General features: G+C 34.0%; 1 protein-coding gene and 2 long non-coding RNA genes across 8 annotated transcripts; 2 read left to right on the top strand and 1 right to left on the bottom strand.

Annotated features, from left to right (window-relative positions):
* The first annotated feature begins 449 nt into the window (after positions 1–449).
* LOC130472433 (uncharacterized) lies at positions 450–4337 on the top strand. Of its 6 annotated transcripts, none has more exons than XR_008932676.1 (6): positions 450–703; positions 1975–2007; positions 2095–2186; positions 3293–3394; positions 3557–3666; positions 3953–4337. It is a non-coding gene; the product is annotated as an uncharacterized lncRNA (long non-coding RNA). The 6 variants fall into 6 exon arrangements; XR_008932678.1 differs by having other exon boundaries at positions 3276–3394; positions 3560–3666; XR_008932679.1 differs by having other exon boundaries at positions 3276–3394.
* A 4438-nt stretch (positions 4338–8775) lies between these two features.
* On the bottom strand, positions 8776–10358 carry LOC130466186 (uncharacterized). The gene is made up of 3 exons (XR_008926202.1): positions 10240–10358; positions 10031–10126; positions 8776–9185 (listed from the first exon to the last, which is right to left on the bottom strand). It is a non-coding gene; the product is annotated as an uncharacterized lncRNA (long non-coding RNA).
* Positions 10359–11520: 1162 nt separating this feature from the next.
* Positions 11521–13346, top strand: LOC110805958 (uncharacterized). The gene is made up of 2 exons (XM_022011593.2): positions 11521–11707; positions 11976–13346. Exon 2 carries the CDS (start codon positions 11976–11978, stop codon positions 13317–13319), a length of 1344 nt encoding a protein of 447 aa, XP_021867285.2. The 5' UTR covers positions 11521–11707; the 3' UTR covers positions 13320–13346.
* Positions 13347–13487: the final 141 nt, after the last annotated feature.

The following is a 13487-nucleotide window of genomic DNA, read 5'->3' as shown; positions in this document are numbered from 1 at the left end:
TGTATTAATTATGTTGAAATGTTTTATTTTATCCATGGTGTATTTTGCTATTGGATCTATGACACTTCAAAAAGAAATTGAAACAAAGTTTCGTAAAACCATGAAAAGAGCAATGATCGCCAATTTCTATAAACAAGATGAAGCAATCTAACACTACTACAAAAGTTAGAATATGTAACGCTAAATAGAGTACGGTTAAGTGTTTTAAGCGTTTCATAGGATAATAGAATACGGTTTTCTCTAATAACAGTTCTATGGGAGAAAGAATACAGAACGGTTACATCACTTAACCGTTTCATATTTTTTACCATAATAAAAAAAAAATATTTAATATATACAATATTTAAATCAATAACATATAGAGCGGTGTTTTAAGTCCTTGATAACTGCGTACTATATTCTCATTAAAAAAAAAAAAAACTAATTCTGCGGGATTAAATTAATCAAACCTTAGAATAAAAAACCTCTAGCAAAACCAAAACCTAAACATTCTACTCTATCTCCTACAAAACCTTAACCATAATCGTGCAAAACAAAAACCCTTCTAACAAAACCCCCAAATTCAATCTCCCGCAAAATCTAGACTATAATCGCGCACCACCACCAGATCACCGCCGCACAAATGTACCGCCACCGCGCTACTGTTCCGCTGCTTCTTTTCAACCTCTGGTGACCATCGCCTCTCCACACTCCGAATTTCGAGGTTAGTATTCTTAGTTTTGTTCTAAATCTTTATCCTGCAACTAATAATGTTCTTAATTACGAAATTGTAATGTCGAATTGATGTTTTAGGTCGAATCATAAAGGAGGGTGTAATAATTAAATCGAATTACATTTAATTTAGTAGGATTATTGCAAAAAAATCTGGTGAATTTAGTCAAATTAAACTGAATTTTTTAGTTAATATGATTTAAGTTTGATTAAATTGAAATTTGCAGTTAGGGAAAGAAAGGGGATAATGAAAAATTGAATTCTTCAAGGATCTGGATTATCTTTGAATTTTCTACTTTAGTACTGATTTGTTGTCTATTGAGTGTTATATGTAGATGCAATGTGTAGTTGTTAGAATAAGCGCATGCTGCCTTCACCTTTGCCGAAAATCGACAGTGTCGTCAGGACAAGCTCCTGAATAGGCTAAACTGAACAAGTTGTTCTTCAGATCATACCCAATGTGAGCATTCCTTTGTTGGTGAAATGCTAATACGGACACCTTACCCTCACTTTCTTTGAGCCTATAGCCAGGCAATATAACCCTGAGTGCCTTATCCATAAATTTGCATCATATAACATGTAGACGAGGCCATTGAAGTGGAACATCGCCTCTGCAGCTTTGCTGATGAATGTAGTTCATAACACTAATCACGGTACATAATCAGACTAGTCGAGGTGATAGTTTCTTTCCTTCGGGAATCCAAATGTGGTGGACACCCTTAACATTTACCAGACATTGAATATAAATATCAGACCCTTTCTGCCTTATGGATAAAATGCATTTACCTGACCTCCACTCTTAGAAAAAGTTGTATATTTGATGTTCTCTTGATGTTTGAGTAGTGAGGGGGCTCATAATTGGTTGTTTGGTAATTGGTAAGAGTTGAGCGCTGTTTTTCCTGCCCAACAGACGACAATTAAGACTAGCTTAGCACAGCTCTCTGTTTATTCCTTGTAAAGTTAAGCTCAGTTTTCAGGTATAAGTCCTACATAAGGAGTTTTTGTTTACTCCTTGCAACTAAAGTCGATGATGGTTAGTTAGGTTTCGATTAATAGAACAAAGTTGAACTAAAAAGCAATAAAAATAAAATGTATCCTCTTCTTAGATGTTTTCAGAATAATTGCTTTCAGTGAAGTGTATTTATGGTCAATTTTCTGTTGCTGTTTTTTTTCTTTTTTCTATCTTCTTTTGTTTCTATCAATAGTTAACTTTCACATGATTTCTTTAATTGGCTGGTGGCACAAATGCTCACACAATAAAAGGGTTGAAGGAACACAGACTTTTTCAAACCATGAGTAATATTCTGACCCTTTAAGTGTCCTTATTGCTCTAGTTTTGTCTTTAATTGAAATACTTAACCCTTTATTAAACCCGTTTTGCAGGGAACCCGGATGATGAGATCTTGACCTGAGAAATATCTAGTTCATGCAATTCTCTAATTGGTGGTATGGCATATGGTGGCTATGCTAGGAAGGTACGTACAACTATATTACTGAAATGGCAAGGTGGCCAAATAATGTAAATTTGTGTATAAATTTCTATTTGGAGAAACATATTCTTAATAAGACTTTAAAATGGAAAGATGGCTAAAGAAAACCAGCTTCTACTTATCATCTTGTAGCTTCTTTCTTGTTGTCATATATATATATATATATATATATATATATATATATATATATATATATATATATTTGCTCTAGAGAATTTTTACATAACCTGTCTGTCTGCACCTCCCTGCTATAAACTGAAAATTCTACATTTATTGGATCCAAAATGAAATGTCAAGTGAACATACAGACATACTGACATAGTCATGTCTGAATATAGAAGAGCTAGGGTTATCTTAAGTAAATGAGCCTGAGTAACTTAGCAGAAAAGCAGTGGGTGAACTTTTCAGACTGCAGCAAATCAAAGTACACATGTATCATAGTGAATCTTTTCAGACTTTTTCCCTATTTCCTAGATCTTCCCTTGTCCCTAAGCATGTTAACCTTCATTACTACTGAAGTCATTCATTCTCCATTAGGTGTACTTATGCTAGATATGACGCGACTACATTATATACACAGAGTACATGGTAATGATGATTACTAAGGCATTTATTGAGTCTGCTTGACATAAGTCATGAGTCTGCTTACTGAGTCTGCTTACTAAGGCATTTGCTGAGTCTGCTTGGCATTTACATAAGTCAGAGTACATGGTAATGATGATTACTAAGGCATTTACATACGACTTGGGTGTTGTAGTTGACATGCTGACCCACTTGGAGGTAATTCTCTTGGGTTTGCTTGAATATTTAAAGGTCTCCGCTAATTGTTTGACAAACGTTAGAATTTCTGTTGCTTTAATCTTTAGTATGCTATGGGATTGCGTTGTAACAGATCAATCCAAGATTTTGTAGGCTTATTGATAAACATTTTCATTGCTCTAACTATAGTGAGAATGTGAATTTGATGGTACTGAAATTTTATCCCTGTACCGTGCTGCAATTATTTGCTTATATTGTCGAGTAATAGCAAAGATTTGCTTCCATTCCGGTTACTCTTTCTTGATATGTACACAGCGTGACTCTCTACTCAGGTACAAAGGTGTGAAGACTCTAGACCTCTAAAAATTGAGTTGAGAGGAAAATGAACAGTGTGATTCGGATGCATACTGTTTGTGCTAGAGCTTTTGGACCTGGTAAAAGTTACAGATACTCAATTTATCTATCTTGGGGTCAATTTGACAGTAACTGGCATATTAGGGAAATGTGTATCTCATGGAGTCATAAGTGTCGTAGGAAAGTTAGACGCATTGAATATAATTTGAATGCATCTCATACTGAGCCTATGGCCTTTGTAGCAGATAGAGGAAGGTTTAATTACAAGTTCAATGAAAGAAATACCGAGAAAATTATAGGCAGAATCAGCCACCTGCAGATGAATCTTCACACCTGCATCAATAAACCTGCGGTAAAACTTTTCTTCTTGTATATACTCATTACTTCCTGCTCGCACTTACTTTGCTTGAGTTGAGAAATTTTAAGCGTGACTTAGCACATCTAATTGCAAATATTAGTCATCACTTACTGGTTCTGACCTGCTTGTATATGAACTGTCCTGGTTGTATATGTACTTTCCTGCTTGTATATACTCATCACTTACCGGTTCTGTTGCTTGCTGCATGTTCTTTGTTAAATACTATTTCTGCTTGCTATCATGTTCATTTCTTACTCTTACATTTTAACTTGTCTTGTAGTATTTTATCAAAGCTCCCACGTATTCTCAAACTACGATTGACGAGCTAAGGGAGAGGTGGATCTCATACGTTAGCGAATATCACCGACCAAATAATGATGAAGAGGAAGATCATGATGACGATGATCTATTGTGACTTAAGCTAGCTCAAGGAGATGGTTACCTCAGTTCAGTCCTGCAGATGAACCAAGTCTGGTTTCTGTTGTTGCTGCAGAAGCTGTTGTTGCTACATAATCTGTTCTTGCTGCAGAATCTGTTTTTTTTTGTAGTGATATTGGATTTTTTTTTTGATGTACCTTGGATCATTTATATTTTATCAATGATTAATAGGATTGTTATTGAATAAACAATATTATTTCGTTATTTAATGAAAGGATTTTTGGACAGATCGTGTGGATATCATTTTTATTATATCTTTTTAGATTTGGTTTACATACTAGAATTGTATCCTATTTTAGGGATGCGTGTGCTGCTATTTTTAAATAATATTAAAAAAAGGGGTAGAATATAGAATGGTTGTGTAAGGAAACGACTTTCTATCTTAATATTAAACATGAAGTATATAGTACGCCTATGTACGGAAGATGTTCTGTATCTCAATATTTAACAGAAAGAATAGAGGACGGTTATGTACGGAAGGCGCGCTTTATAATAAAGTATAGGAGACGGTTATGTACGTTAAGCGTTCTATATTCCTTCTCCATTTTCTGATTTTAGGAAGGGAATAGAGGACGCTTATCTCTTATCATCGTACTTTATAACTAGGTATATATAACGCTTCTTTTACCCGTTTTATAAACTTTATAGCGCGCTGAGTTGGAGAACGCCTCTAAGGCGTCCTATAAGGTGTATTTCAACAGTACTCTATGCCCTTTTTTGTAGTAGTGTAATCATGAAAGAGATATCACCAAAGTGGTGCATGTAATCATGTATTAATATAGAAAATGAAATAACTAGTGATTTGGTATATTTTAGTTTTATAATTTTGGCAACAAAGATGGTAGGGAGGATTTCACCTCCGAAATAAGTTTTCCTGCCGCCGGCGACACCTAGCCACCGCCAACAGCCCATCCCAACAGCCGAGAACCACCCAAACACCATCGAAAATCAATCTAAACCCCCATAACTACCCTAAACACTCTCGGAAAACCTCCCCACCCCCACCCCCACTCCCCCAAACCACCTCAACAACCCACCCAAATTCCACTCCGTCTACCCTCTTTGAAAACCCACTCATAAAACTAGCTTTAGGAGAAAAACGAAAAGGGAAGGTGGTGATAATTAACGGTTAGACCTCTAAATCACCGTCCGAAGAAGTTTGTGCTTGTGGGTGGGTGGCCGTTTTATCATATTTTCATTGCCTTTGAAAAGGGAAGACGGTGGTAACAACAGTTAGACCTCTAAACCTCTTATATTCATTCTCTTTAACCCGTACAAACCAAACAACCCTTAAAGAGTGCTAAAATTACTAGGAAATACAGAGTAATTAATAGGTAATGTATCCTATGACATTTTACACAGCAAAAGGTCATGCACTCACTATTAAATTCATTGTACATTGGAGTAACTTTTTACTTCGTATATTTTTAGTGATTTTGAAGTAGTAACTTTTATTAAAGAGGTACACTCTTATCACTAAAAGTAGATAACGTTTACATTATAGGAAAAATTGATTTTAATAATCGACAAACCCCATTCCTTTAATGATCCAAAGACTTGGTGATGCATAATTGGTCGTGAGTGAGCTTTTCGGGGTGAATGAGAAATTAAAAAAATAAAATAATCGGTTATTCAGGTGAACGGTCATAAGGGACCATTAAAAAGAATATATAGGTCCAAAAGGTTGGGTTATTAAGATATATGCATGGGATTAATTTAAGAAAAATAACCAAATGTTGCATTATTAGAATTAATTAACGGATAACTTTTAAACACTTTGACTGAACTTGAACGAGTATCACTTTTTTTACCTCATTTATGTTGTTTATTTTTTTGATAAAAGAATCTTACTCCGCCTTAATCTATCTATACTAATATATTAAAAGGCGTTGAGAAAAATGGCTATGTGCCACGTAGTACTATTCCCTTTGCGCCACATCATTGACTCACCAAATGAACGACATATCATAAACAACCAAAAATCAATACGTACAGGTTCGAACTCCAGACCTCAAGTATGGACGATAACTCTCATTACCATCTTAACCAACAACTAATTGTGGTTCATTTCTTCACATTAATTTATAAATGAATGTTAACATGAAGTCTAAAACAATTACATTTTTATGTGACTTTTTTAGAAAAATAATACTTCAATAGTTAAAGAACTATGACAACTATGAATAAACATGATGTCATAAGTCTCATAAGCATCAACTATAGAAATGCATACTTTGCATGGCTGCATATATCTATTTTGGTGTTTATTAATTTGAATCACTTAGTTCCACTAGAAAATAAATTATACAAATTATAAGATGGTTTAATTGAAAAATTATTTCCCATGATAAACGACATAGTGTGTTTGTGTAGTTGACGAACTAGATGGGATGCTTTTCATTTTATGGTATACATGTATTTTATTAAATATTAAGCTCAAGAAAAATCTAAAAGTTTAACTTTTCAATGTAGCAATCGGGGCATCGCTCGGACCATACACTAGTTGGTCGTCAAATAGAGACGTGGGTACAATTTATGTAAACGAAAAGTTAATAATTAGGTTGAAGATTAAAAAATTGAATAAAAAACCCAATAAAAATTAGAAATTGGATTTTTTGGTATTTACTACCTTAAAAATACACCACTTTCGTATTTACTACCTTATGAAAAATTTATTTTAAATTACTACCTTAAAGTTCAATTTTTTTGTATTCACTACCATTTTACAGTTTTCTCATTTTAAAATTGATATATCTCTTTCGTTTCTTAATCATTTTAAGTGATTCAAAACTCATTCTTCTCATTTATGTGTAAGGATTCTATAGGGATCTTATTTTTTAACATTTCGTAAAAGTTTAAACAAATTAAATATTATTTGTAAAATTTTAAAATATTTATGAATTATCAAACGAATTTTTTTGAAATGATGTTCTCAATGAAATCCATATAGAAAAAGGAAAATAATGAACTTTGAATCACTTTAAACGATTAAGAAACGAAAGAGATATCTTAATTTTAAAATGAGAAACTGTAAAGTGGTAGTAAATAAAAAAAATTGGAAGTTTAAGGTAGTATTTTAAAATAAAAATTCATAAGGTAGTAAATACAAAAGTGGTGTATTTTAAAGGTAGTAAATACCAAAATTTCCTTAGAAATTGAATAGTGATAAGGCCAATTAAGCGGCCAATGGATAATTGTTATGTTTATCGTGCTTCCATTATGAGCGGTCTACTATACACTACTAATAATATAGATTAGTTTTAATTTCGCAAGTAAAAGTTATAAAAATTTGATATTTAGAAAATTTATAATGAAAGTAATCCTATAAGATCTCACAAGTTAATAAATTTTCTATTAATTACGGTCAAAGTTTTTAATTCTGACTGTATGAATAGTAAATCTGAGAAATATTATGAAACGGAGAAAGTAAAAATTTAACGAATCTCCTGTGAATCTATGATCATTCACGTATTGACTCCTTGTATAATCGGCTATGATGTGTTATTGTTGGCCCAGTTGTTAAATTTTCGTAGTACGAATTTAACGAATTTTCTATGGTTATTCCCCTATTGACATCTTGTATAATCCGCGGATATTGTTTAATGTTTATGATGTGGGTATTGTTACACATTGTTGCACTTTTATATAATCTAAGAGAAGAACTACTTCTATATAGGAGGTATTTTACTCCTCCACCAATACGGACTCCTTTACTAACATGATAATAGGACTCCTTTTTTTTGGTGAAAACAATTCCAGGACTCTAACTCTTACAGTCTTACGTCTAACATATTCAACGTGTATTATTCCTAATCTATCTTAACATTGTTCCCTTTGAATGTAATTCTTCTGTTTTTCCGCACTTTTTTGCGTTTTTTTTGTTTTGTCTTGTATATGCGGGAAGAGAACAGCTTATAAAATCACATTGGTGTCAAGTTTTTCTCATTCCTAAGAAGGTTCTAAAACTGATGCAAGCCGGTTGTCCTAAATTGGGTGCGTATGTATTACATCAAGGGTGCGGACCTTGCTACAGTCCCAACTCCCAAGTGAAGCAATGTACAGAATATTTTTGGTGCTTTTAGTTATCTTAATTAGACTAACAGAGAGACTGAATTTATCTCAAATCCTCATTTCTCAACCAGGAAGTTATAAAAAGGCTTTCTCGGTGATACTATGAATATTCCATGGAGGAACTTATCTGCAACAGTCCAACCCCTCCTAATTGTCTCTTTATAGGATGGCTTAATGTTCTTGGCGGACTTACCACTTGTGAAAGATTGATCAATTTTAGGATCCAATGTAACTCAACTTGCGTCTTATTCAATCAATATGAGGAAGCAAGAGATTATCTTTTCTTTCATATATGTCGATCGAGTTGTCTACACTTGTTTCTTCACGAGTTTTATAATCAACAAGCTTAGAAAAATCCCAAGCAACAACCTATATCCACTTTGCATCTGAAAGTTGATTCATATTACAATATTTAGAAGCACATACATATATTAATTAGGAAATCTTCCTCCAAACTCGGGTTCTTAGCCTCACAAAAGCCTACACCAAAAAAAGTGGTTGTGCTACATGCATACAAGTCTAAGAAATTCCTAAAACTGTACTACACTAGCATTGAGACTAAGCAGCACCCTAAAAAAACAGTTGTTCCAAAATTCACCTCAGGATTATCTTTGATTAGCTACCTGCTGACAAGCAAACATACACATACTGACTTTAGTTTGTAAACTATCATATTCAAGACTAGCCTGAGCATTTAGTCACCACATATCCGCGCGCAGTATGGTATTGTAGAAGGAATTCAACGGAAAAATCTGTATTGAAACTGGATCCTTTTCATTTAATGAGCGGTCCAGATACTGGAAATTTTGGAACAAATTTAAATTTTTTCTAAGTCGATCTTTCTCTAACATATTGTAATAAGGCGGTCTCATGTTTGAAATCCAGTTTAGTTATCAATTGTAGCAGGTGGTGTGTCATCGTTGGAGCTTGAATCTGCTTCAAATTCAGAAGTGCTCTTCACCTTTGTTTGATCAGCAAGCTTAATGCGCTTGTGTCTATTGAGTCTGCATTCGAATTGGTTAATTAAACATTTTTAATTACAATTTGTTCGACCACTAAAACTCTATCTGCATATAAAAAGAAACATTCTCGGCGGATAAATTAGTCCTTAGTAGTCAGACTACACAGCTTGAACAACTGTAGACTTGCACTTTTTTCCATCATGAAATACACACTAGTACACTACCTTTACGATACTCATTGTGGTTGTCAGTGGGTTTGAACTTGGTATTTAACTTGAACATCGTCTGTAGACAACTATCCAGGTGTATGCAACATGAGCATATCATTCCATAAATAGAAAGAAAACTGTAAAATTTATATTCATCTATTCTTACCATTTAATTGTTGGCTGCCATCTTTTCGACACAGACTTGCTTAAAGTTTTAAAGAAATACCTCCTTACCACCTTGGAGGGTAGTAAGTGTTAAATCGGAGGACATAAATATTTTTAAACTAAAACATCATCTACACTGGACATAAATATTTTTCGACACAGACTTGATTATTATATAATTAGTAGAGTGTTTGATTTTCGATGGAGTTGTATATATTGGTAATTAATTAATTAAAATATCTACGTGATACCTAATTAATTATCTACGTGGCACTTGATTTTTTTAATTAAAAAAGAAGTTAGAAATCTTATTTTTCATTGGCCGAAACCATTAGTAATCCTAGGTGGCGCTCTAATCTTTCAGCAAATATGTCTCCTTTATATATGTAATATTAGATTGTTCCCTTTAAATAAATTAACAACAATTTAAATCTACTTTGGTTCAACTTGAAAGGTAACTATAGTCAAGCCTTAGACTGTCAATCTGGTGAACTTTTTCTTGAAATGTTTTACCTTACAGAAGAAATGTACTTTTCAACCACTTGCATCTCTTCAGCACTATAACTAAACCTCTTATCCTTTAGTCAATTTGTTCTGGACTTCCCACCTCTGCAGATCATTAAGGGTAAAGCAGTCAGTCCCATTTATTATCAAATCACACTGATCAAGCAAGAAATAGTAAGTTTGAATCACCAAAACATGTTTAGGGATTTTTAACTTACCCTGAATTGAAGTAGTAAGTTTGAATGACCAAAACATGTTAATATCCAATAAGCACGACTACTGTCGTCCAAAAAGATTGCATCTGATCTTCGTCTCTCTGCATCAAATTGTCAAGTAATCTTGTTTCAGAGCAGAGGTCAGCTATAGCAGATGCTATACATAGCAGTCTTTATCTTAATTTGTTTTACTTTGCCAAGTAATTTAAACACAAATAACTTAATAAAGCACCTTGTAAAAAGTACTCCCTCCGTCCCAAAATAGTTGTTACACTCTCATGGGCACACAGTTTAATGCAATACAGAAATTTAGTACGACATCAAGCTCAGTAGATATCATCATAAAATTGCTTATGCTTAATGCAATACATTCAAACTTTGTTTTTAATTTGCTTCCTTCTCTTTTTCATTCATTTTTCAACACACTTGGAGTTGGTTCTGTTCATCTATCCAAGTCCTCATTATCTTTATCATCTTCCACCCTTTTTTCTTCCTAGCTGGCATGGAAATGGCAACATTATAATTTCACATGCACATCTTCAAATCATCCAGCTACCTTGACCAGAACTTCTCTTAGCTCTTAGAAGCTTAGAGCAATGTTGATACAAGTGTAAAACATTGACCAGAATATACTTATATACCCCTAAGAATTAAAATCAGTTAAATTCAAAATATGTATACAATGTTCATGAAATAAAGCAACAATTGCCATAGACGTGATAAATGATACTAGCTATACCATGATAAGATAAATTTAGACCATATCCCCTTATTTCAAGCAACTCGAATTTGAGATAAAATGAGTAGTTAAAACTATACCTTGATGATTAAGTAACCTCAAATAATGGATATTCTATGTCTTTTGATGATTAGGTAAGTATTGATAGTGGTTTCGAGCTTTAAATATGGCGACTCCACTACCTATATCCACGAGTTTCAGTTCTGAGTTCCATGTTGTTCAAGAAAAATATTATTAGCAGGAAAAATATTAGCCTTTTTTCATCTAAAGACCATATTTCGAGTAAGAACGGAGCTGGGATTACTCAGAGAAATATCTCGACTCACTCAAAGAAGGTAACTAGAATTAATCGATGTTGTTATTCTATTTGTAGCAGTATGAAATCTTACTGGCTTATATATGTTGGTTTCCTAATATATATATATGTTGGTTTCCTAATATATATATATGTTGGTCTCCTAATATATATATGTTGGTCTCCTAATATAAGTCGGTTTCCTAATATATGTTGGTTTCCTAATATAAGTTGTGATTTCTTTCCTAATCCGAACACGTATAGAGTATTTTTCCGTGTGCGTTTATACCGAGTGCGTATATATATAAACTTTGTAATTATGAGAAATCTTATTAGTCATAATTAGCGGCGCCTCTACAGACAGAGTGGTAGAGAGAATAAAGAGTACGTTCCTTGGTTGAAAGCATATTCTGGGAGTTTGTTTGCAGATTAATAAGGTTTGTGATGTTTTATACTCGCTTTATATTCCTTGGTTGTCAATATTAGTTTTTTTATATTCTATATTCCTTGGTTCGTTGTCAATATTCATCCACAGTTTTGATATGGGTTGTTCTTAATTTTAATTTTAATTTTGCTTTGGTAAATTTAATAATTTAGTCGTCATAGCAACTGTTTTGATTGTTTGGCTCAAATTAGGGCAAATTTGAATTTGAATGAATAATAAGGTTTCTAAATCATGTTTGGTGTTTAATTAATGTGGTACAGATGGCTGATTGGAGTATGTTGCCATCTGATCTTCTGAGAGAAATTGCACTGAAATCGAATACAATCAAGGACTTGATATATTTCTCAGCGGTTTGTCAATCGTGGAATGATGTTTTCTCTAAGGTTAAACCTGATTGGAATACCATTAAATCACTTCCGTGGTTGCTGCTAGCTGAGCCCAAGCCCGAGTCACTGCCGTGGTTGCTGCCCAAGCCCAAACCCAAACCCGAACCCAAGCACAAGCCCGAACCCAAGCGCAAGCCCAAACGCAAGCTCAAGCCCAAGCCCTATAATGATAGCACTACTCAACCGAAGTCAGGTCGCAGGAATATTTTGAGTATGGACGAAAACAAGTGTTATAAATTGATGGTTCCACAGACCTTTGGGAAACAATGCTGGGGTTCTGAACATGGATGGATTGTCATGTTTGACGCTGACAAGAAAGCTGAGTTATTTAATCCTATTACTAAATCTCAACTAAGTCTCCCTTCCCTCCAAACCTTGCCGTCTTACCCAGTTACCCATGACAATTACTATTACTATGACGATGACGATGACTACTACATCGACATCGACGACGACGACTATGTCTATACTATTGATTCTAAGAAATTATTCAATATGAAAGAGTTGGTGTCCAAGGCCACTGTATTAAAGATTCCTAACGTTGATGAATTAGTTGTAATGGTGATCCATTATCCCCAGAACAATTTAGCATTCGCTCGGCCCGGAGACAAATCATGGACACCGGTACTTACTTCATGTACCGATAGATACTTGAAGGTTTATTACGTCATGAGTTGGAATGAAAGAATGGTGATTTTGTATAGAGATGGATCACTTGCTTATTGTGAAATTGGTACTTGTAAGCCGGAAACTTTTACTTCTCTTCCAAAAGGTATGTTGCGAGAAATAGTAAATAAACAGCAGGGGGATGCGTATGTGGTGGAGTTAGGTGGTGATTTACTTGTAGTGTTCCGTTACAGACGTTACACAATAAAGTATGCTCCTTATGAGTATCATACCACTCATTTCGAAGTTTATAAACATGTTTGGAATACAACAATGTCTTGGGAGAAAGTTGATGATTTGGGTGATTTTTTGTTATTTATTGGTCACAACTTTTCTACGGCTCTTCATATATCAATGGCTCCTAATTGTCAAAGGAATGCGATATACTTTGTTGATGATGAAACATATTCGTGGCGTATGGAATACAAACAAGGTCGCGGACATGATACGGGTATGTTTGATATGGCATCTGGACAAGTTATACCCTTTTACCAAGGCCGTGATAAAATTTCCAAGTTATTTTCTCCTGTATGGTTTACTCCAAAGTTTTAGATTCAATTGAAATTATGTTGTCGTTCTCGTTCTCGTTCTCGTTCTCTCTTTGGTTGTGGTCTATTTATTATATTAAATAAGATAATGAACTCCGTTTTTAAGGGTTTGTTGTAGTGATGATTGGAATAGGTTTGATGTAAACAGAGTTTGCATCTTAAGTCTACCTGC

The sequence above is a fragment of the Spinacia oleracea genome, chromosome 1 (genome assembly GCF_020520425.1).
Source record: "Spinacia oleracea cultivar Varoflay chromosome 1, BTI_SOV_V1, whole genome shotgun sequence".
Taxonomy (NCBI): Eukaryota; Viridiplantae; Streptophyta; class Magnoliopsida; order Caryophyllales; family Amaranthaceae; genus Spinacia; species Spinacia oleracea.
This window is presented reverse-complemented; position numbering and strand designations above follow the sequence as displayed.

What these genes read in the sequence shown, in the direction of transcription:
- LOC110805958 (XM_022011593.2), top strand. Translation starts at nt 11,976, where the DNA reads ATGGCTGATTGGAGTATGTTGCCATCTGATCTTCTGAGAGAAATTGCA.